This window comes from Zonotrichia leucophrys, chromosome 3 (assembly GCF_028769735.1).
Source record: "Zonotrichia leucophrys gambelii isolate GWCS_2022_RI chromosome 3, RI_Zleu_2.0, whole genome shotgun sequence".
Taxonomy (NCBI): domain Eukaryota; kingdom Metazoa; phylum Chordata; class Aves; order Passeriformes; family Passerellidae; genus Zonotrichia; species Zonotrichia leucophrys.
This window is the reverse complement of record NC_088172.1, coordinates 2,400,911-2,426,799: the sequence shown is the minus strand read 5'-3', so window position 1 is coordinate 2,426,799 and position 25,889 is coordinate 2,400,911. Positions and strand designations below refer to the sequence as shown.

Genomic DNA, 25,889 nt, shown 5'->3' with positions numbered 1-25,889 from the left:
TAGTAAATCTCCACATCCTTTTTTGCCACTTTTGGTGTAAATGATGTATAAATCCAAAGATAACAAAGCTCTTTCTTATAATCTGTACTAACTCCTTAGCTGATAGAGCAGTCTTTGTTGAGGCCTCTATTCTAGGGAAACTTGTAGGGGGTTCCAGTTGTCCATATACGTAAATCAGGTGCTTCCCATAGGTGAGGTTTACTTACAGATGAGTGAGGAACTATTTAATTCAAATCCTTTGTAATTGTTTTATGGGCACTGTTGTGTGACTGCTCAGCAGAGCTGCTCAGGAGTCACAGCTTTGCTCAGAGGTTGTTATTGCAGCCTGCAGGCAGAGCCAGTGGGTGCTGGGGACAGACCAGACTGCAGCTGCAGCAGCTCTTGCAAGCTCACAGAATAAGGGATGAGATTGGGAACCACTACATCATGCTTAAGGATCAATGAAAGCAAAGACATTGACACGGAGGCTTATGGAGACCCCAAAAACATAAAGAACAAATGGAGCTGATGAAGAAAGCCGTGGTGCCCTTGTGACAAGGGTGGGATGAGGGGAAAGCCATTTTGGAGCTCTGCCACATGAAGACCCAGGCTACTGCACTTTCTCAGGGTGGGGGACCACAGAAGTGTGGTGAAGCTCTGTAAAGAGTACATGCTGTCAGCCTGAAGAGATTTTTGGTTGGTTGCCGGTTTTTCTGGTCTGTTTGAAGGGCCTGGAAAGGCCCGGAGTGGCCTTGGGGCAGCCCGCGTATCGAAGGACGAGAAGAGGCTTCAGTTCTTCTTTCGGTTTTTATGTTTATTAATTGTTTATCTAAAGATTTTCTTTCAGCCCGACAGAGGTCTGCTCAGCAGCCAGCATGAGCACACTGAGCCGTCCTCCGGGGCAGCACGTATCTTTATACCCATGGTTACGTGTACAATATTTATCATTTTCCCAATACCATTTATTCTTATTACTCGGTGCACTTTCAGTAATGACCAATCCCAAAGTGCCACCATCACCACAGAAGATGGAGGAAAGAAGAAGAAGAAGGAGGACAGGACACGCCCCAATTCCTCCATCTTACTTCTCTAAACCCCCTGTACAGAAATCCTAAACCCTGTGTCTCACCCTCTAATTAACCAATCCCTTCACCATTCACCCCAGTGAAACCCTCCTGTCCTCATACAGGTGTCGTCTCCTGTGTGGGACCAAAGTCCAGCCACCAGACACTTCTGGAACATTCCAGGACTCCCGAGCCCCCCAAGGGTGGTCTCGGTGGCTCGGCATCTCAGTCCTGAGATCCTGAGATCCGACAGTTGGTAACATAAGACATTTTAAGGAGAGTCTTAAACTTTCAAGCCCTTCACTAAAATTCTGAAAACATACAGCTTTTCAGTAGCATTCACACATCTGGTAGTTGCAGGAAACTGCCAGTTCCTTGACTCTAGAATCATGTTTAACATTGAGGATATACATATAGGATGTATATCTCTTATAGAGAGATGTATAGATATATATCTCTTGTTTTCCCAGAATGCTTTGAGCTTCTTTTCCAATTCCTGATAATTATAAGAAGTCTTCAGTATACACATTTATGTAGTTTCTTTAGAGCCAAACTTTACACAAAATAACTTTGGTCTGTGTAAAGGACACTGTGACTTGCATCTAAAATTTTGTGTGAAATCTTGCAATGGTCATCAGTTTGTTCATTTTGAAAGCATAACTTCACCTATTTCCTTCATTTTTAGAGAATGCTTCCTTCTATCATATTTTCATACCTGTTCCTGACTCAAGGCTTACAGAGTTCCTGCCAACATAGCTTTTTATTTCAGCTCAGCACACCTCATCCAGGAGCAACAGTGATGGCTATCCTGAATAAAGGCATTGACTCTTTTTCATGGCACTTTCTCTCCATGTTCTATAAAATATCTGTAAATAAATGTTTCCTGCCAACATCTTTTATGACATTCTAGGCAGTTACGTCCACTTGGGAAAATTTCAGCAAACAGCTTGTAAACTCCAGTTCAAAAGGAGTTTAAAGATTAAACTAGTTAAACAGTTAAAAAGATCACCCCAGAGGTTCTCTCCATTGTGACTATCAGTTTTATGGCCCAACAATCCCTAGTGGCTGCACAAGAATGTGCAAGTCATGTGGCTGTTAGATACACCTCAGCAGTTTGAGCAAATGCAATTCTAGCAGGTTGTGCCATTTTCCTATGCAAAAGAGGGAATGCAAGTGGATGAAGCTCTGAAACAGAAGTAGAGAACAGGAGAGTCAGGCAGGTAGGTGTGACAACATGTGGTACAGACAGTAATAGGGACAGCATGTCTTTTCATTTAAAAAACATTACCATAAATGACAACAGTAAGCATATATTAACATTTTTTCTCTACCAAAGAGCAAATCATACAGGATGGAACTGTTACAGAAGTAATTTGTATTTAAGTAACTGCTTATTAAATAATTTAATTACCACATAACTTCAAGCAGTCATCAGGCCTTGACCTTAGAATGTATCTGTTACTCTCTGGGATGGAAATGAGAAATCACCAAAGGAAGTAACACCTCAAAACAGGGCAGTCACTCAGTCTACAGAAACCAGTTCTGCCACTAGCACTCCTGCTGTCCCCCACTGCTGACAAAAGGGAGTCCAGACATGTATCAGTGGGTAAAAGTCATCATTTACTGTCCAACTCACACACACAGTGCAAAAATAATTTATAGTTTATTACTCCTGTGAGAAAAGTATTCAGGAACAGATAAACAAGTTCATGTTTGGAGCCAAAAGTTACAGAATTTACTGAATTACGCTTAAACTCTGTACATACACAAGCTTATATGCTGTACATTGTCATAATTGTGAAGTTGAAAAATTACTAAATACAGAAATTATTTGCAATTCTCTTCCCTAGAAGGTAAAATTACAATATCTATTGATGGATTTATGGTGTGTGCATATATCTCAGAGGATAGTTATGCACACCAAGTACATATTTCTATTGAAACAGGAGTACATTGCTATACCAGTGCCAGTTGGAGACAACTGGAAGGGTACTGGGTATCTGAGGATTCACTGTCACTATTCAGAAGCCCTGTTCTCCCAATCTCTTCCCAGCTCTTATCACAAAGTGCACTGCAGCACTGCCCACAGACAGCTGCTGTCACGCCATTCTGGAGGACTCTGCCTTCCAATTACTACACATGGAAGTGACACAATTTGACAGGCTCTTGTTTGCAGAAATCTTAACAGCTGACACCCAGCCCAGTGATAGGAAGGGTCTGGACTGGATCAGGAGAAGTTGAACACTTTGCATTGTTACTGTACACCAGCAAATCCAGGCACTTAGCTCTATCAGTATTTCTATTCTCAACTGTTCTAGAACTATGGGCGAAAGCTTATCTTTATTATAATCAAAAACAAACTCTCCCTAGACCTCAGCAGGATAGGACATCATCTTACATTCTAATGGTACAGCATTTTAATGAACCCAGGAATTTTACATGTTTGGCAAAGTGCATACTTTAAGAGAATCATTCAGATATTTATAATAGTTTAACTGAACTTCAGAGTCAAAATATGATAAATTCTCTACAAGATAAAGGCACAATATTTACAGGTACTCTTACCACTGCAGCTTTAAATAAGATAAACTAAATAACACTATCTTCTTTGAAATTAAACTGTTAAGAATTATAGTAATAATCTTTCATAAAAAAGTAGATATGCTTGTGCATTTAGTACTCTTGATTCTGGAACCATCTGAACATGGGCATCACTAACGTACACCCACTGTCCTCCTGATGCTCCCATGGCTTCTTTCAAACCTGAAATGCAGAAGCAAAAGAAATTTTTTTCTTGTCTTTCACAACATCATCAAGCAAATACAGCATCTATTTCAAAAAGCAAGAGAAGCTTCTCATGTACCAGAGTAATTCATTACTCAGATACAGTCTGCTACTCAGTTTGAAACTTACATATCAAAGAGCACTGTAAGAGAAATTGGTGGAAGACAATGCCTAGGAATGAATGCTGCCATGGTTTCATATTTTTTAAGAAAGCCTAAGATATTTCCAGTACAGTTTGCTGAGTTCCAACAGGAAGTTATACTAGCACACAACCAGTTCTGACATAGAAAAAAGGTCTTACTTTAAAAGCTGACCGGTGTGAAATTAAGAACATGAAAAGATCTAATCTGTTCTAATAATCATTGCAAGATAAACATAAGACTGAAGGAAACTTTGATTTCATGAATAATGTAAAATATTGTCTTTTTGAAAAATGAGCTTCAAATGCAAAGTGATACTACACAGCATAGAAAGGACAATGCTTGGTTCTCACCTTCCCCCAAGAAGGGAAACAGTAAATATATTTACCTAACTTTGACAGCTTAACATATTGCTGCTGCTGCAAATTCTTCACTAACAGATTCTGTCCTGGAAACTTATTTCACTCTTGTCCTAGGGTGACTTTATGATGCTTGTATCCCCAATCATCTGTTCTGCATATCCATCAAGTATTAATAAAAAAGAACTAGTGTGCTGTTCTCAAAATGCCAACAGAAACCCTACACCAAATCTTGTATCTTCCATGAAAAAGATTATTGCTGTTCACATTAAACCAGAGTATTCCAGATTTTTAAGTATTAAAAAATTCCCATCCTAAAATATCTAAGATACAAAAAATCCTCAAATATTCAGAAAATGTAATTTAATTTAATGTAATGGATTTGATTGGTGTACTAAAGCATTTTCAGATACCAAATATGCCAAATAATTAAATTTTACCAGGCACAACTATTCAACAGGATGTATTATTTTGAGTAGGAAAGAGAGGAAAGTTTTCCCTCAATTATCTGTTTAACAGCTGAATCAAAATTCCATTATTCCCTCAGTTCTATATGGCACTAATAGCAGAAGTAGGATATGCAACAACAAAAAAGAATAATTAATAGAATCACAGGTTGGTTTGGGTTGAAAGAAACTTCAAAGACCATCTAGTTCTAACAGCAGTGCCATGGGCAGGGACACCTCCCTTAGCCCAGGCTGCTCAGAGCTCCATCCAGCCTGGCCTGGAGCACATCCTGGGACAGGGTTCTACAACTTGTCTAAAAACCACAATTATTCTCAGCTAAAAAACTATTTGCTATAAATCCCTGTAGACAGTTACTTTTGGTTTACAGTAAAGGAAAGGAAGCTCTGTTTGTACGTACCCAGAACAGATTTAGTGGCAGAAATGTGCTCCAGCAGTTTCTTGGAGGATGTCCTGACTTTCACATACGCTGCATAATGACCCCCTCTCATTGAGCCACTGTGCTCCACTATTCCATACAGACTGTACAGCACTCTTGCACCGTCCATAACGTTCTGCATTCCCAGAAACACAAAACAAAGGTCAATTATTTCACAGTAAATTTTACAGGCATGTTAAGTAGCTGGCAGCAGTATGATTCCAAAAGAGGCAAACAGCCAGCCACAGCATTTCCAAAAGCAAAATACCTCTATTACAACTCAGTAGTCTTACTAATTTAGTTACCATAGAGATGGTAATACTTGTCCTTAATGCTGTTATGTACACCAACACCACCAGGGCACCACAGCTTAACTAACATCAGCTAACATCTATGATATTCTTGATATGAATGGGATTGTACACAGTTACAGTTCTGATATCAAGACACTATTTGAAAAATTCACTCTACAATTTAATTAAAAATCATCATTATCATAATCATCATCAATCCAATTTAACTTTGGTCAGGACACCAACTGCTGAAGTACAACAAAAATAAAGACTTGAAATTGTACCTTGCAAGATGCAGCACAGAATGGTGCCAAGTCTAAAATCAATGGGAAATCCACGTGCCTGTTTACTTTCCGTAGACTCAAACCAGCCTTCAAAAGAAAAAAAAAAAAAGCAAGAAAAACTGTAAAATGAATATTTTACAAGGTAGCTTTTTTAAGCTAAGCTGTATCATTATACTGTTAAAATTAACCAAATACAAGAGTAAGATTTTAACTAATTTAAACCTTCTTTGTTATGTTTCCAATACAGTGCTACATGTAACATGATGGACACACAAGGGGTTTCCCTGGATACATCAGGATGGCTAAATGTAGTCTGAAGGTGTTAGAATAATCACAACAAACATAGCATGTTTCAAACAGTGCTTCTACCAGGTCTCCATCTAAAAAGGCAGTATTGGGATCCACAATGACACTTGAAGAACCACCAGTTATCCACCAGTGGGGCAGAGGAATATACAAGAGGGGTCTGGCCCCTTACCTGGTGGAATCTTTTCAGGTGGAGAATAAGAATAGCAGGAACTGAAGAAATCAGCAGCTGTTTCCGAGCATTTGTGTAGACACCTTCCACCTTCTTTTCTGTATTTATGAATATCAAAATAATATGTAAAGTGAAGGCAGTCATACGGAATTTTTAAAGTACTTTCTAAACATCTGACAGAACAGACCTATGCTGTGATGGTTTTGTACTTGTTAAATAAAACACAAGGAAAATTTTGTGGAGTAACAAAAATATTTTCTCATTTTTCTAGTTATTAATAAACATAATCTGTGAAATCTGAGCATTATTTTAGTCATTCTTGTGCAAATCAGATCAGAAGCTGGAAGCCTGTCCACTATCTAGGTCAGCTTGCACACTGAAGAAGATGAGATAACTACATCTTCTGTTACTATAGCAGCCAACTTTCCTGTTAAAACCTAAAATAAATGGATGATCCCTGCATAAAAACTGGAAGGCACAAGTCTCTTTATCTGTTTTAATGCCCTAATCACTAAGAGTTGAGTTTTCCATTCTTCAGCTCTTTCTGCATGACTACATACTTTACACTTTTTAAGAGAAAGGTCTGAGGAGGGCTGTCTGCTTCAGGAAGCTTCAGAACCTGCTGGATTCAGCACTCAGGACTGGGATATGTGGCCTCCAAACCCCCTATGGTGCAGAAGGCACAGAACACAGGGTGCTTACCAAAAGTAGCACAGTGAAAACTCCACAGAAAAGCTCCACAGTAAAAGAGAACATACCACTAGAATTTGGTTTTGCTGAAAAAATTAATATACTGCTTTTACATATGTTCAAAAGGAAATAGTTCATATGAGGTATAATGGAGCACTTAATGGTTGATTGGGTGACCTCTTATGTCTTTTGTTTTAGAAGGAAAAAATAAATAATGAGTAGTTGTGAATTGATTTTGCTTTTCCATGGTGCCCATGGAACCAAAGTGTTATTTATATGGCACTTATAGTCCAATGATGATTAAAGGTATGGCTATAAAATACAAATAATTTTTCTGAATTTACTCATGCTTAAATTTTATCTCTCCAGGTATCTATAAATGCACAGCAAACAGGCAATTTTTTGTTATTATATGAACTCTCTTTATTGTATTGACAAATTATCAGAAGAGCTTAATTTTTTTATTCTTCTGAAATTCTATATATAAAGAAAGCCCCAATCCTCCAGTCCTTCTAAAGTGTTAAGTTTTCATTAAATTTAAGTTGTTTTTCTTATTCAGTGAACTCTAATGGTCTGCTTGGGCTATACAAGCATCGAGGAAAACATTGTCATAAGAAGGTGCTTCTCTCTCATCTCCATTCTTACAAATTTTTGGAATTTTATTTCTCTCTTCATTGCAACTCTCTTTTTTTGCCTCTTTTTCATACATAATTACATTACTTTCCTGAATATGTAAGCTACAGGAGCCGAATCTTACAGCATGTATTTCAAAGCTTTGAGGATTGTAAGGAACAGAAACAGCAGCAAAGATTAGCATTGAGCAATGCATATACTTGGTTTACAGTAATCTATAAATTCTTTATCTTGGATAGAATAAAGCTGAAAAATTAATTCTATGTTACCTCTACCATTATGTTCTAACATAAAAATTAGTCCTGTTGCCATTGCCTGGTGAAGTTTTAAGTTGTTACAATTTTTGTTTGGAGAGACATTTTCTATTTTCTATTTAACAGCGGGGAGGCCCATGCTGGAGCAATGGAAGAGCAGCCAGCACACAGGCTTTGGGAGGCAACGCTGGAAATCATCCAGAGGTACAAGCACTTTACCTGTGGAGTTGGTTTTCTTCTGATACTTCTGTTTCCTTTCTGTGCAGCTCTCACATAAAAGCTTGTTGTTCCCCATCAAGAGCTCTACAGAGGTGAACTGGTAAAGGCAGGACTGAACAGAACATTCCTTTGAGCTAGTTATGTAGCTTTGGGAAAGTGTCTGGAAAGCATTTTGAGGGTTTTGGGAAAGAGAGGATTTGCCTACTGAGAACATGGAATTATTTGATAAACCCAATGCTGGATCTCCACAACTTGATTTTTTATCTTCATTGACAGGATCGCAGAAGCTAAGCTTGGATATGGAACTGGAAATCATCTCTTCGGGGCTGTCGCTCGGCCTGTGCGGCGTTTTAGGGTTTAAGGGGTTCCCATGCCCACCAGACACGCTGCTGGGGGGGCTCAGAGCTGCTTGCTTGGAAGCACTTTCGCTTTCTGAGGCCTCACTGTCGGCATCAAAGCTGCTCTCGGAGCGGCTGGCTTCCTTCTCACTGCCCTCCGTCTGGCTCCCATTGACAGCCGCCTCTGCACAGGGCTCCTTGGAGAACAGCACACCAGAGCCACCCTCCAGCTCCAGCTTTTTGGCTTTTTCCTGCATGATAACAGGACTTCTTTCTTCTTCCTTTGAGGAAGCTTTTCTGGCAAGCCGTCTCTCATGGTTCAATTGATTCTGTAAATGATGGCATTATTATTTCAGTAATAGAGGGGAGAAACAGGAAGCAGAATTGTAAGCAAACCAATCTTTCACAACATGACAAATGCAAAGCAAATTATTGGGGGTTTATATTGTTCTATATTCTCCATCTCTCATGCCTAAGATAGCTGATTTCCTTAAGAAGCTTTTACACTAACTTAGGATTAGAAACCTACATCCCAGTCAGCTAAGTCAGCTTATACTTACTGTGAGATCAATACTTCTCACAACGAATTCATTTCACTTTGTGACAGCTGCAGATAGCACATCTGAAGTGGTATTCACTTAATCCAATTTAAGCTTCTAAAAGGTCCTCAAGTTTAAGTTACTCCCCTGACCTCCCATGAGAGGCCTTAGTTGACGAGCAGCTCCAGAAAAAATTCAACTTGCCTTATGGGCATTTGTCATAGAATTAACTAAGGCATCCCTAGGAGGATGTTTGCTGATTTCAATATCATCTGAAGTTGACTTTTTTTTCAATCAAGATTGCAAGAAGAAGTAAAAGATTGCTTCCACAGAAAACTACTCCTATAGATTTAGAAAACCAAACCCACAAAGCTGCTATAATTTTAGGTGATTTGCACATGTTCATGACTCCTTTCTTGCCTTCTTTTGTTTGGCTACTTCCCAAAGGAAACTAACAACTTTCCTTCCCCTTTTTTTTCCCTTTATTTGAATTGGATCAAAATTCCAGTGGTACCAATGGGAATCCTTCCATTAATCTCAATGGTTTGAGTTTTAGGCCTTTTCTTCTATAACAATCAGTTTCTGCACTACTTCTTTCCATCCTTCCCTTTGTTTCTACCTCATGTCCTTTTTCTACTTCTCTCTCATTCTCTTCTCCTATCATTCTTTTACATTTTGTGTTTTATATGTTGTATTTTATACACTGTATTTTTTCTTCACATGTGTTTAATGTGTTAGGACTTGATGCAGGAGGGTTTTTATGGTACTCAACAGAGCACAGACCTTGCAACAGTCCCAAAAGCAACATGAACTGAAACTAGCCTGCAGATTCTTTTTCCTTATAAACAAAACCCTGTAACTGAAAGCTAAATGGTTACCAATGACTGTCATTTTTCATGCTTCTAATGATGACCTAAATATTTTAAAACAAGTCCATGTCAGCTATATGCATACTAGAAAATCCCACTGACATGTATGAAAATTCCTTAGAAGTTCTCAGTCACCCTAGAAACCTGAGTTAACTCAGGATGACTGGTAAGTGTGAGTAGTTAAGTTCTTACCTTATCTTTTGTTAAAGTGTGTTTCTTGACAATTTTGGGTTGATTATTCAGAGTACTGATAGAAGAACAATTATACTGACCAAGATCTGCCTCCTGCACACTTTTACTTTTACCTGTTCTTCCCAAGGGCACAGGTTTTGCAACCTAAGAAATTAGACAGGAAATTAGGAAAGGCAACACGTCCATTTTGTATTCCTTTGCAACCTACAGAAAAGATGAATGCACGTGGATTTTTTCCAAGAGTGACCTACATAAAACCAATTAAATGGCCCCCTGAATTGTGATATAGGGCTACTTTCTAATTTTTTTTTTAATCATGAACTCACTGTCAGTGTCTCTGAAGGTTCAACTGAAAGCTACAAGAAATAGGAATGATACAGAATTTCTGTATGTAATATAACACAAAATAATCTATTCTACTATTGTGTAAGCACATCCATAGCTGTACAGGATGTGATGAAGAATTGGTTATGAAAGAAACTGGTGTCTGGAGAAAAATACATTTTGTACAGAAATAAATGTTACATTAATTACTCTCCCTTAAATGTAGATGAATATACACAGGATGGAGGAAGAACCACTCTCAACCCACACCCACTACTCTCAAATGAAAAGCACAAATCCTGAAAACATAGCTTATGCCTTCAAAGGAACACAGTTCCTCTGCAGCTAATGGAGGTGATCCATAAAATGCTGAGAACTCCAGAATAAATAAATTCAAATATCCATTTTTAAAGTGTCTCATTCTGTAGGTAAACATCAGCCCAAGGGACTCAGGTTCTCTAGATACAAACCAATAGGTTAGAATCTGACTCTCTGGACCTCCAAAAAGAAAAAAAAGGCTTATAATCATTCTATTTATATAAGTACATACTATTAAATTAAGCTAATCTTAGATCTATATATTCTGTGGGTTACTATAGGCATTTGATGCAAGTTTGGACTAATTTAAAGATATATGAACTTATGACATTGTATGCATATATATATAAAAAGAAAATCATATAATGAATAGATGGATAACAGTACATGTCTTTATGGACAAGGTTACATTTTTAGGCTTAAATCAAAACTATGTGTATACAGATAAGTATCTTCATAAGGCTATTAAAAACAATCCACTGGAAGCAACAGGTACTTTAATACATATTCTGTTTCTTACCCTCTCCTCTATTATAGGAAGTGAAAGATCAATGAAAGGTTCTTTTACTGTTGAAATCTTGAAGAAAAAGAGAAAATGCACTTAAACACAAAGAAGACTATATGGGTTTAGTACATAGCTCCCTTTATTTAATCAATTTGTTATCAAAAACTATACAACAAGCTAATTACTTACAAGATGTATGAAACTACAATGAAGAACTTCCCATTAACTTAAAAGAAAATTATTAAGTTAAGTCTAAATTTCTTTCTAACACCACACAAAACTTCAGCATGTAAGGTAAAGGGCAAGGCCATCAGTCTGGGCATGAACTGACTTGAAGCAGTGTGGTGCTCACTTTCTCTGAGCTCCAGATGGAGTTTCAAGTGGGCCCCTGTGGTACCCTTTTGCAGAAAGCTACCTTCTAGTGTCTCCTGATTCTGGACACTTCTGCACAGGTGCTCGAGCTGTTATGCAGCAAGGACTGGTTAATGACAGTTAAGTGACAGGTTCTAACCTCATGCTCTCAGTCAAGATTAAGTCAGCCTTATTGGTTACAGTCAAAAGCTTTGTTAAATTTTTTGACACCATGTACTAATTGGTAAAATAAATCCAATTACAGAGGAAAAGGGACTTGAAAAAAAACCAACCTCTTTTTTTGTACTGAGGTTTCATTTTGCCATATATGAGCTGGAAACATCTTACAAAGCATACCTAAAGACAATCTCTTCCAGCACTTTCCATCTGCCTTTATCACTAAGTTCCTCAGGCTCTCTCCCTTGCTGTTCTCGAATTCCTTCCAAAACTGACTTATCTTACCTCTGAAAAGACTGTGAAAAACAAAACCTTAAAAAAGGAAGTAAAAATCATGTTGTACATTTAAGTCACAGCCATGCCATCAGTTACTGTCACCATGTCCCTTCTCTTGTATTTGTGACCCCATCTTCCACCTGTGACACTTGGTATGGACTGCAAGCTTAATTTACCTGTTGTGCCAGGGACTGAGGAATGTTTAGGTTCCAGTAAAGCAATAAATGGGATCAAAAGCAGGCAGCTCTGGTGACTGCCTGCCTGCCTGCCTGGTGAGCGATGTTCAAACAGGGGCTCCTCTAAAGTGTCGCTTTGCATGAACAAACACATATCAAAAATATCTTGCCAGTGCAGGCAAAGGAAAATGAATGCTAAACTCTTCCTCAAAGGGCTACAGCTAGCATATTCTCAAGTCCTGTGCAGGCAGAATATAAGAAGCCAGCAAAAATAGATGAGACATGCAATATACATACAACCTCTATTTTTTATATGGTCAAAGTTCTTCATTGGTACTAGTAGCACATTGAAGAGTAATCTGCACATCACACACAGGGAAGTTTACCTGGCACTGCAGGACTGTGCTTAATTTTTCAGATTCATTAATTTACTTAATCTCTATAATATGAAATAGAATGTTTTAAACCAAACACAAATATAACATTCAATTTAAAAAGTCATGCAATTAAGATTTTTCTCTGTCAAACTTAAAAGAAAATTATAAGGATCATGGAAAGCATTTATGATGGAATGTCAGTAATATTAATTATGAAAGGAATATACTGTTCATTAGGGTTATTATGTTAATTATAAAAAATACTTCAAAGAAAAAGAAGTAATTTTAGCATTTTCCCACTCATTCTAATTCAATGTAAGTAATTTCCAATTATCAGGTGTATCCCAGAAGAGCAGGCAGGAGGATTTATGTTTTAAAATAGGTGTTTCAAAAATATCAAATAATACTGGTGTGTAACACACATGATTATAGAATTTGGAACCTCCAGCCTTAAGTCAGATGTAAAATCAAGCCCAGTACTTGAATCCTTTTTGAATTCAAAGGATCCCTCTTCTTACGTCAGGGAGGATAATGCTTTAAAGAAGGAATAAATAATTTCAAATGAGAAACTTTCAATAAAGTCTTGTTTTTACAAACAAACAAACAAGTATAAAATTGGCAGCACAATTTTATACTTTCAAGACAATGTAATCAAACCAGTATGTGATCTATTCCACATCAAACCAAATTCCAGAATACCTACATTTTCACATTCCTCACACATGACAGTGCTAGTCAATTCACCAACAAAGATCCTATCTATGAAGTTCATCTTCACACCCTCTCTTCCATATGCTGAAAAAACATTGCTTTTTTTAAATGTGAAAAATAACACATCCAATGCCACACTATAAGTACAACAAAATTCTTCCCAAGATATATTATGAAAGCACAATTTTAAACATATTCAAAATGTTTTGAACACAATACAGTAACCAATACATCATATACTGTGTTATCTCAACATTTAAAAATATTTTAGTGAGAAGGTTCCCTTTAATCCTTCCCTTCCCCACCTTCTGTAACAGAGTAATAATATTGCGTCTCTTAAGAAAAAGCTTTTTATATCTCAGTTTTCTTTTGAGTAAATAATATTGCATTGCTTTGATATAGACACTGGGGTAAGCAGAGAGATTCTCACCCTTTCAAAATGGTTTTTGCAACTATAAAGCTCTAAAACATAACAAAATCCTTTTCTAATACATCTTTATGCCTTAACTTTTGCAGATTTGGGAAGGATAACTTACAAAAGATCTTAATCATTAGGACTTTAATTAAAATAAAATCCCCCAAATTAGAACTACTGAATAAACAAACATGAAAAAAACCACAAAAACCTCTTCTTTTGAAAAAAAAAACCCTTCTTTAGAAACAGCTGCCTATCTTGACTTTGTAATTGTATTTAGAGTGCTCACAGTACCAGTCAACTGAGAGGAATCAGTTTAATTTATGGAAAGTGGCCTCTCTGAGTATAACGTAATTATGACTATGTAACAAATATAGAGCAGGCTATTTTAGAAAACAAAATTAAATACTACTTATTATTAAGAGTTGGCTTAACATTGGGGAGCCTTTCTCCTGGATACACAGATGCAAGCCAGCACACACTAAGCTCTCTGCACTTTAGGTCCGCACTAGGCGGCACTAGAGTAACACAGAACAAATAAAGCCTGGCCATCACAGCACTTCAGATCTCCTGCTCCCAACAGGCAGTTCAGAAAAAAATGGTATTTAAAGACTAGTGCAGTTTCAGAAGTTTTCAATAAAGCGTTGCATACCTTTGACTTTTCTTCTAGTTTCTTCATCTGCTGTCTTAGTAGTTGGGTTATTGAATGCCTTTAAGATACCAGTTTGTATACGCTAGAAGTAAAAATAAAACAAGGTATTTTAAGTGTAAACATTCTAAAAACTAGTCATATTTGATTAGACTATATCTTGTCTTATTTCCATAAAATAAATGTAATTTAATATTGTAAAACTATTGTTGTTATTCACCAACAATGTCAAAACTCGATGAGCTTAACTTCTGTAGATAATCACCCAAAAATTTCCTTCCCTTAAAAGGGAACCATCATAGGGCACCTCACAGGTTACCAAGAAACGATGAGATTTTCAGTGAACTAATGCTATCAATCTCTCCCACTGCAGATGGACTTACATTGATTGACAAGGATACAAAATACTTGGAAGGCAGTTAAGAGCCTTTCATTAGCCAAACTTCAGTGACTGTGTTTGGGCAGTATTTTTATCACTTCTGTTTATTTTCTAACACTGCCAATTCTAGAGGTATGTAAGAAATCCTTAGAAGAGAAAGAAAACTTCTTATGAATTCATGTAAATGTTACTAACTTTTGTTTAAAAAAAACCTCCTAAAAACTACAGTTTTGAAAGAAGGATGAGAAAGAAGCAAATTCATTAATGAGTTGTAGCTGCCCCTCCAGACAGGGGGTGCTTCTCCCTGTTATTTCTCAACTGCCTGGAAGTGAAGAGGCATTGTATTCCTGGCAGCAGAACTGCATGGGCGGGTAGAAAAGCCCAACCTCTGACATGCTGCAGAGAGGGAAGCAGGAGGATGAATCAGGTCCCCTGACTCCAGCTACTAGGCTTTCCCTTTTCCTGGCACATGTCCTGTCTCTCTGATCCACAGACTCTAGCAACATGTATGAGTCTCCCTTGTTGGTGTGCAAATGACATTTATAATTAAATACTGAAGTCACACTTAGGGTAAAGTACCATTCTAAGAGACAAACACCAAACCTTCTGCAAGCAACTCAAACCCTCTGTCCTAACAGGAAAAGATTAATAGATGGCTCTAGTTTCCAGGCAGCAAAGCACACTTCCAAGCAACATATCACTGTAGTGTGAGGATGACAGACAGTGTCAGAGGTTTGGTTTCCAGTTCAGGCACCCATCAGACCAAGTCATACTCCGACCTTATGAGTATGTGACCTGGCTTGTGAATTAACTCCCGCTGCCCCGAGCTCAGCTTTGTTCATCTTAAAGCCAACAATATACTAAAAGGATTAATCAATAGGTAATTCATGAAGTTGAGCACCATAAATGGGTTTAGGGCCATAAGCAACCCTTTTGTTGGGATTAGCGCGTTGAACCATTTATTTAGGTCAAAGAAAGACATAGTCTTTGAATGGGCAGGGTGCTGCGGACAATGGCAGCAGACATTAATCAATTAGCAGCAGGGTTCAGCCACTTCAGGCCCCGGTGTGAAACCATCTCCAGCCCACATTGCTGGGGACACAGACACTATGTCATCTTTATTGTTATATGGCCAAGCTTTTAGCTGAAAATCCACTTGTGTACACTTCCTAACTTTTTCCCTCAGGAATACGAAAAAGTTCAGCACTGGTGTCGGACACAAACACAAAACCACACAGAAGAGGCAAAAGTATAACAGGATTTTGGTTAGCTCCTATAACTAGTGTTATGTTATGTATTGTATGTATTTCTCATCAAAGCTAAAAGTTTAAAAACAACTAATCCTGGCAGGGATAGGGGAGCAGGGATGGCCGGGCTGCTGCCTGTGCCCAGCTGGTTGTCTGCCATCTACAGACCTGAAACATGGGATAATTAAAAAACAACAGAGAGAGGGAGAGGGAGAGAGCTTTTACCAGTACTGTCGGTGGCAGAGCACCCTGAGGTGATAAAGATGTGTTTGCAGTCATGCACCATTAGGGCAGCAGTGGGATGTAATTGCAGGGCAGGGTGGCACCCACAGCTCTCTGCCTGTTGATGGAGTGGCAGAAATACTACCCAAAAACCACTGTAAACTCTTACCATCTTCCATCACTCTTTTGAGTTAGGTAGTGTAGCTGTCACTGCTCTCCAATAATAAATGATTTAAAAGGCAAATGCTAATGCAGGTTATTGCAATGATGGCACATCCACTGGTGAAGCTGACAGGAGACTGACTTGAGGGGAAAGCACAAGCACCTCCTGGAGAAGCAGCTTAGTTGTTGCAATAATCCTGCTTTCTGTGATTCCTCCTTTGTCAAGAAAACATAGTTTTCACCTTTTATTACATGAAATAAAAAATAAAATAATAAAGTTTCTCTCTGCTGAAAAAATGTAACAACTGTTTTCCAATTGAAGTCAGCTGCTTCTGCTGTGTGCCGTGTTCAAGACATGATTTTCTAAGCATGAGAGTCAAGGTTTGACTGTTTCTTCTTGCACTTCAGTTCTGTTTATAGTCAAGAATGCTGACAAGACCAGTAAATATTCATATTCTGGCAGGATGGGGATTTGTTCAGCTCTACTGTAGTGTCAGGAACCAGGCTCAGACACAGCTTTACATCTTATCTGTGAGATAATTCAGCTCAGGATCACAACATTCATTGGGTTACTAAATGAAAGGGAAGAGGAAGTACTCTGGCCAGTACAAGATTTAAGGCCTTCCTTTAGGGGAGACCTAGAAAAGGCTATTTACCACAAAGCATCATCTGAAAAGAAGACTAAGTCAGACAGATTACATCTGATCTGGTCAAAATAGCAACCAAACACTCCCTTTCTTGCATGAACAATGCAGGAAGCACAAATAATTAAGGAAAATAAATAAACAAACAAAAAAACTACACAGGGACATTTTCAACATAACAAACTGCTTCTATACTTCACATACTTGGATGTAGATTTTAAGCAATGAAAAGCAGCACCTTATTGATAAAGCAAGGAGTTCTTCACACTTTCAAAAGATAAAAGAAACTTTGCAAGATTTTCCCCTCTCCCCCCACAATTTTCAGTGAAAATTTTTGGTTAAAATTATGGGCAGGCCCTTAGCTAAGAACTGCTAATTTTTGATCCAAAGCTTTAAAAATTCACTTTGTCAGCTAATGCAGAGGTCCTACCTTTACTTTCTTCATGTCTCAGACATCCTTTTTTTCATTTTTTAAAAGGCAAACAACTTGGATTTCTAAAGTTATCATGTTCTACTTACCATGTTCCTCCTACTAACTGAAACTTTGATTCCAATCAACTATTTTAACAAATCAACATGAACATAATTAAATATCTTTAAAAAAAATATTTTCTCAAGATAATGAAAATAGACACTCCTGCTTCAGGAAGTACATCTTTAAAACATTGGGAACATGAAGAACATTGAAGCAATGACTAGCAGTTCACTTTTAAAAGGCACACAAAGGCATTACTTTTGTCTCCTCGATCCTGATTGCATCCAACAGATAGTGCAGAAGCTCCTGGCTGTCCTGCTGCTGGAACCCCTTGAATCGAGGAGCCCTGTGAAAGAAACAGTGAAGAATTTTAAATTATCTTGGGAGATTCTTAACAAGACAATGTCAACATCAGACACTTTGCTGGGATACAAATAGATACAACCCCTGCAGAATCTCATGGGGCTTTAGGAAGCTCCTGGTGCAGTAGGCAATTTCTCAGCAAGGCTGCACTTTGACCTGGGTTGCAGTTTGATTCTATGGAGTAAAGCTTGACTAAAATACAGATTTGCCAGTAGTCTCATCCATGCTAGCAGCCCTTTCCTGACAGACTACACCAGTACTTCTGTACCACTACTCATTCATGACATTCCCAATGACATGGAAGAGAGAGAAAAAAGATTTTCCAAGTACTTAACCTCCTTTGTTATCCCACCCTTTTCTCAATCAAGGAGAAATCTCAAATGTGCATGAACAGTCCTTTTAGACCACCAGCAGCATCCACATCACCCCCAGAAGCCAGAAGAGGAAAAACATCAGTTTCTGACTACACTCCCATTTACACTGGTGATCTTCTTGGCAACTGCACAGGAGTGATATTGCATCAGTTCTGAGACAGCCACTCAGTAATATCAATCACTACTATTCAAGCACTGTTGAATTCTTTTTTACTATTCACAGCAGCTAAATGTACTCTAAATATCACATTTTTTAGGTGTAGATTACATAGAAATAAGAAAAAATAAACTTATGAGTACATGGACAGATCCTTCAGGTGATCCTTAAAGACAGATTCTTCTTACTACAGCCAGAAGGCTCCTAATTAACAGTTTGGATCTTCAGGAGTTTGCAACTCCACATGAATGAACAGTGTTCACTATTAACACATCTCTGTTCACACTGTGTAGCTGACTGGCCAAACTACACCTGGCCTTCCAGGCAGGTTACCCTTTAGATCTTTAATTACAGTCTTGAACTACTTAATCTAAAATGAGATTCCACAGAACCACAAGGGGTTGGAAGAGACCATTGGAGGTCACCTAACCCAACCTCCCTGCCCAAGCAGGGTCCTCTAGAGCAAGTTACTTAGGATTGCAATGGGTAGGTTCCTGAATTTCCAGTAATGCCACCAAAAGGCAGCTGTGACTCTTGCTGCAGTCTGAGGTGAGCACACACAGGTGTAACCTTGTGCACCCCTTCCCAAACCTAGCACAGGGAACAAGGGGATTTGTGGGATCTCAGCACCTCAGGACTGAGGTGCCGGGCCACCGAGACCACCCTTGGGGGGCTCGGGAGTCCTGGAATGTTCCAGAAGTGTCTGGTGGCTGGACTTTGATCCTACACAGGAGACGACACCTGTATGAGGATAGGAGGGTTTCACCGGGGTGAATGGTGAAGGGATTGGTTAATTAGAGAGTGAAAACACAGGGTTTAGGATTTATGTACAGGGGGGTTTAGAGAAGTAAGATGGAGGAATTGGGGCGTGTCCTGTCCTTCTTCTTCTTCTTCTTCTCTCCTCCATCTTCTTGGTGATGGTGGCACTTTGGGATTGGTCATTACTGAAAGTGCACCGGACAATAAAAATAAAAAGGATTGGGGAAAAATGATAAATATTGTACACGTAACTATGGGTATAAAGATAGGTGACTGTCCGGAGGGCAGCACAGTGTGCTCATGGCTGGCTGCTGAGCAGAGCTCTGTCGGACCGAGAGAAAATCTTTTAGATAAACAATTAATAAACATAAAGACTGAAAGAAGAACTGAAGCCTCTTCTCGTTCTTCGATACGCGGGCTGCCCCAAGGCCACTCCGGGCCTTTCCAGGCCCCTCAAACAGCTGAAAACCGGACAGGGATTAGCACAGCTCAAACAGGAATTTTATGCAACTGGCAGAGCAGGCACAAAAACCAACCGCTCACTCAGCTCCTCAACTTCATTAAACACACACTGAGCCACTTTTCACTCTGAGCTGGGGACTGCATGCTGTGGCCAGCCAGTACACAGAGCTGCAAATACCTATTGCTATTTCCCCTGGCACAATGATCTCCCTTGCCCAGCAGAGCTCTTCAGCTGCTCAGGGTTTTGAGGGTTGGTTAGAGAGGCTTCCATCCCACTCATACACTAAAGCTGCTCAGATCTGCCTTAGAAGTTTGTGCGCATGGACAGGAGAAATTACAGAAAACACCCCAGATGTGCAATGTGCCCACAACAGTAAAATGTAAAGCTGGGCAAGGTGTTGGGGCACACCTTGTTGGGCACAGGCAGGAGGTGATGCAGGGTCTCAGCTCTGAACTGCTCCCTGCAGGCACTGTGGGGTGTAACTGGAGAAGGACTGAAGGTGACAACTCAGATAGCTAAGGTCAATGCCTAAAATTAAGTGGAACAAATCTGGAGCTGCATATGCAAAACAACATGTTCACATTTACAAATAAGATACTTTTACATTTGCACTTTATATCTAGTTTTTGATACAAAGTTGACAATATTCCTAGTTAAAAATGATTTCATGATGCTACTGTACTGTGAGGCTCACTATAAAATCTGGATTCAGTAGAGTGGGTGACTTTTTAAGCGTTCTTTTGAAATTGAATTTTTTTTCATGAGCAAGTCAACATCAAAAATTAATTTCAAATTTTAAAAATTGAAATAATCTTTAAAATTAAATATTTTGCTTAATATCCCTAAAATACCATCTTTTCTTCTATTAAAATCACATGTTTGATTTCTAATAAATTTGATTATAAATTGCAAATACATTCTGAAAAGCACTGAAACTTTATTTTGGTTCCAATAAAACACTCAATATACATTAAAAAAATAAATAACATATGTAGCTGTGTGCACATTTGCATGCATGCACAGTTTCACTTTTCAATTTGCCAAAACAGTTTTCTCTCATTGAATGTCCAGGAATCTAAAAAAACCCAGATGCCAAAATCAGTTCAATTCTGAGAAATCTCGTTAGTTAGCCACAGTATTATTATGAATTTATGAGAAATTTCATGTTTTCCTGAGGCAGTGAGAACCAATGAGTATATTCAGCCCATCTCCTCCAGGACAGGCACATTAATAGCTCCACTATAGCAAGAAAACCTTCCACATATACATTTTCTGGATCCTGGTACTAATAGGGATTTTTTTTTTTTTTGGCAACAAAAGCAGGACCTCTTTCAAGAGATACTATAATAAAATGGAAGAAAAATTAATTATTACTTGACAAAGGAGCAAACAAAAATTCCATCACTGTTACAAGAAGGGTATTTTTCCACTGCAGAGACACCTCACAGAACTAAATCTTCAATGCAAATCAGGATAAGGCCCCACACATACTTCTTGTTACTGCAGTGTAACGTCCCACTGATGAGTATACAAAAACCATTTCAGGTGCAAATTAATTTACTAATTTGTATTTCAAAGTAAAATAATTTGCCTGCATGTTCCACACAGTTTTATTAGCTTAAATTAGAGAGGAGGAAATTAACTCAGCCATGGAAGTTTTTAATTTTGGTTTGGTTTGGGTTTTTTTTTTTTTTTCATTTTATTAGAACACAGTGCATTTACAAGTACAAGATTATTTAGGCTTCTCAGGGCCTGCACTAAATTTATATGCCTGATTTTAATGGATGATGGGAATGTAACAGCTACCTCTTTAAAGGTGAATTGGCAGGGAAAGCGACTTGTAAAGATTCCCTGTAAGGCTGAATCATTTACTTGGACTGACAAATTATGTCACTTTTAACACTGCTTAAAATATATTTAATCTGTCATTCACGTACAAAGCATGCTATGTAATGTTGCATATAATTCTAAATATCTCATGTTTTGGGTAAAAATATTTGAAATTAGTGCATTTGTTTGGGGGGGGGGGGGGAACCACAAGAGGAAATCAAAAAATAACAATAAAAAGAAAGGAAGGAATTTTACACTTCACAATGCATTTACTGAAAACTCCCTACACTTATAAACCAGTATGAGAGAAGAAAAAGGAATTAAACCATGCTGATACATAGAAATCTGACAACTAAAAGATGTGTGCTCTCGTCTCCTTGAAAATGTGCTTCAAGCAATATCCTTGGCGAAAGTGGGGACTTGGAGATGGTTGGTTGAGTTGACCGCTCACAGATGTGCTGACATATGGAAGCCAGTGCCAATGCAGTACAACCTGTTGTACAGTGTCAGCAGGATAATGACAGAACAGGTTGAACTCCTGCTAAGGGCCAGAAGTGGTGAAGGACAACTGTGACATCTCATCCACTAGCCTCTCGCTGCTCATCTGGAGACCAGTTAGAATTGCTTGACTGTCAGTTAAAGAAACGCTTTTCATGATGATCTACTTCCTAGAATGCCCTAATAACAAAAACTACATAGTAACATAGTATTTTAAAGAAAAAAGCTAATAGTTATGATTCCTATATTATATTCATTTGAGGGAAAATAAGCTATGCTTAAAAAGCAGAACTGGGATACAATTAAAGTCATTCAATCATACTGCACAGAGCTGACATTCTTTTACTGTTTTTAATAAAAATTTTCTCCAAACTCATCCTTTCAAGAATTACTTTGTGCAGAAGATAGCCTAATACCTTGGATAAATTTAGAAACAACAATAAGCACTTGGAAGCAGAAAACAGCAGATACTATTTGATTTTTGTCTGCACAGGAATCCTGTGATGCAGTACACACACTACAGAGTTCTGCTGGGTAGGAGGTGCCTGGGAGGAGCCCAGTCAAACAAGGGCTTGCCTCCACATGTAAGAAACAGATAACACCAGGCACAACTGTGCTATCTCAAGGGCATGGAGAGACAGCGCTTTGCTCTCCTATGGATGCACTGGCCAATTCATTTCATCTTTTTTGTCTCACCTTCCCCCAAAAGGGAAAATAAGATACATCTACTTGCACCAGATCTATTCTTTCTTCCTTTAAGTCCAGCTAAGATTTCCAACAGCACTCTGGTCTGACAGCAAGTTCCATAGGTTAGCCCCATAAAATACTAAAAAACTCTTTTTTCCCCTGGCTCTAAATCTGTTGCCTTTCAGTTTCACAGACAGCCCCCTGAACTCTTCTGAGGGCAATTAAAGAAGCACAGCTAATTTATCATTCATAGTCTTCTCTTGCTGTCATGTCTTCTTTTCATGTTCTCTCCTGCCTGAACTCCCAATGTTCCCAATGTCCCTGTTGGCATGAATGTTTCCTATTTTTGTTACCCCTCCCTAAATTCTGGTTAACCCAAATGGAGAATACACTGCCAATGTACCTAATAAAATTACTGGTTTTCTTCTTCATTTTGTCCATAAACTCTGTTTACACAGCTCACCAATACCACACACTGAAAATACTTGTGTTCTCCAAAATGCTGCACAGGTCTTCCTTCTGAGAGGAAGTGAACATAAAGCTCAGGAACATGTACAGATGATTGCTGCCAACACACACCTTTACATGCAATTTGTCTATTTTGCACTCATAAACTTGTTCCTAAATTAAGAAAACTCTGACAAAGTTTACTGAAAAAAAAAAAAAGGACATACAATCTCTCAACTGCTGCTGCCCAGAGAAGCTGTAATCTCCTCTGTCAGAGCTCCTCAACATGACACAGCACCACCAGCAAGGCACATGGAGGCATGACAAGGACACAAAATAATCCACAACTACTGGTAAAGGAAACAAAAATGTGTGTTCTGCTGCTATTATACTTACATAGTAAAAGTCAAATGGGAAAAATAAACAAGCAAAAAAATCTTTTCTATGAAAATTATTTTTTGGTATCTTCTTATACAGTTTTATTTAAAAAGAAAAGGCTCAAAAAGACTCCTTAATGAGAAAAATCCTCTTTCCTTTATCTCTTATCTCTTGTATAACATTACCTTAATTTTCCTTAGCATTTCCTCACAGAAGTGATAAAGGTGGAATTGTTTAGGTTTTTCCTCTGAAATTATCATTCTGTTAATATCAACAGTCCTAACCACACATGACCTTCATTCTGCCAGTCCCACCTCTGCCTTCAGTTCTACTTTCTGCAGATGAGAAGGAAGGATGAATAATGGTCTTTGGAGAATGAAGACTATGTAGATTTTGTGAACACCAATAAAATCTTTGTTAGGGAAGTATTTTTTCCTTGCATGGTAATGTAGCAATAAAATACTACTATTAATAATTATTTAATGGAGGTTTGAAGCACCTAAATTCTTGAACTCCTTTCTGGACTTATCACTTACATGCTTCAGCATTTACTTGCTACACAAACCTAAGAGTTCTTCCACCAATAAAATTACTCAATCATAAAAAATTAAGGTAAATAAAATTTATGTCCTCTTAATACATCAGTGTTGTGTTAGTCACTAAGTCTCCAGATAAGTCAGAAGTCTGCAGCCCTGATATTCAGCACAGTGGAAAACCAACAGAAGGGCCCTGTAGCTATGCTCACAATCTGTCCTTGCAAAACATCTGACAGCTGCAACACTAACAAAATTAACAGTGGATGAATTAGTACCAGACGCTAAACAGTTGCTATAGAAAGACTCATCCACTTCTTTCTTCTTCTCCCCTTCTTCAACCTGGCTACTCCACCACTTGATAAAATTAACACTTGGTATCATTTTTTTCTTTTATTATTTAATAAAAAAAAGAGCACCACAAATGTCCTTTCATACACAAGATTATGACCATCAAGCCATGATCTCTTCAGACACTTAAAGAAGCAGTTTGCAGCTGAAAATGACCGTGTTCCAGTTCTCTTACTGCTCTTGAGCAGTGAACATGTATCCACTTGCAGATTTTGGGATCCCACTCAGGGACAAGCCAGAGCTGCAGCTGAACAAGGCAGTGTTTGCACCCTTCTCTGTCCTACACTATCTGTACAATCTCCTTCATAAATTCTTTACTGAAGAAAGGTATGGTGACCTACTGTATACTTGCACTGAGACAGCAAGATCTGTGATGGGGAAAGAATGAATTTATAATAAAAAAAAAAAGAAAAAGAGTTTGTAACTGGAATCAGCAAACCTTTATGTAATCTCTATATAAACCCAAAACATTACTATCAGAATAATAGTGCCCTTCCCCATGTCCTTCTCCCTGGTAGCTGTGTCAGTGCAGTTCTTCCTTTTACACATTCATCCAGTCAACCCTTTAGGAAACTTGTTGTTTGAACTTTGCTTCTTGAATAAAAAGAGTTTGTGCTAATGCAATATGAAGACTACGGGTAGTGCCTGCCTCTAGGATTACTTCATTAACACAACCTCTTGGCAGCAGTCAAGAAGCAGTTTTACAGAGAAAGCTGCAGTAACACAGACTTCTTCCTAGCTGAAACTCCTGCAGTCTTGCCCTGCTCTCTCTTGCATTTCAACTTTGATGAAAAATAGAAAGCCAACTTTAAAACAAAAGAAAGAAAAAGGCTTTGTAAAAATGACATGACAGAACACTGCATTCATACTGTTAAAGCTAATAAATAGTAAATGTATTCAGTTTGCAAAGATAAAGATTTCTCATTCTCCTACTTTCACCACTGCACACTGCTGAATATTCTGAAACTCTCCCTTTATTACTTGTGTCACAAACAATAAGAAAACAATCCAAAGACCAAAACCTTCTGTCATACCTGTCCAGCCCCTTACTGGCCTTGAACATCTAACTTCTCACTAACAGGATGTGGCTGACACTTCTGCTGTTGATAGTAGAGCTATACTAGAGCTAGTAAAGGATTTGTATCTAAGTAGTGCTCTGCAAAGATAACGAAAGTAAGAAGTAGGGATGAAGGAGAGCGACGGTAGGAGCTAGCAGATATTTGTCTAAATAGCAAAAGTGTGCTGACCACATTAAAATGCTTCAATTTTAGCTGCTAGTTAAAGTGTATGCACATCTTAATGATCAAAAGACAACAACAGAACAACCAGATAGATGAGATTTAATACTGCCATCGCTCAATGACTACAGACACACAGAGCAGACACAAAATGCCTGTCACTTCTAAAAATAGCATCCCATCTGAACTGCACTGCATTGTGATTATTTCACAATCAATTTGCTAAGGTGGGCTTCAAAACATGTTTTACATCATTTTTTCCCTTCAATCCTTAATACTAACTGGGAAAAAACTACTAGTGTTATTTAATAATTTTCCTCCCATTTCTCAGCCAAATTTAATTCTTGCACTCACATTTTTTGAGAGAGCCTTGAAACACAAGGAGGAGTGAGAAAACAATATCGT

General features: G+C 38.3%; 1 protein-coding gene across 8 annotated transcripts in view; it reads right to left on the bottom strand.

Moving 5' to 3' along the window:
- Positions 1–2,642: 2,642 nt before the first annotated feature.
- The window catches only part of USP45 (ubiquitin specific peptidase 45), a 50,569-nt gene continuing 27,322 nt past the window's right edge, over positions 2,643–25,889 (bottom strand). For 5 of the 8 annotated variants that reach the window (XM_064707232.1, XM_064707234.1, XM_064707235.1 and 2 more), the window contains exons 9-18: positions 17,665–17,752; positions 14,281–14,362; positions 13,206–13,297; positions 11,161–11,217; positions 9,999–10,142; positions 8,061–8,727; positions 6,265–6,362; positions 5,787–5,873; positions 5,192–5,345; positions 2,643–3,806 (exon numbers count right to left, since the gene is read on the bottom strand). In XM_064707232.1, the coding sequence (XP_064563302.1) occupies positions 3,673–3,806; positions 5,192–5,345; positions 5,787–5,873; positions 6,265–6,362; positions 8,061–8,727; positions 9,999–10,142; positions 11,161–11,217; positions 13,206–13,297; positions 14,281–14,362; positions 17,665–17,752 (1,603 nt within the window). In that variant the 3' untranslated portion in view covers positions 2,643–3,672. The other 3 variants (XM_064707237.1, XM_064707238.1, XM_064707239.1) reach the window with 3 other exon arrangements.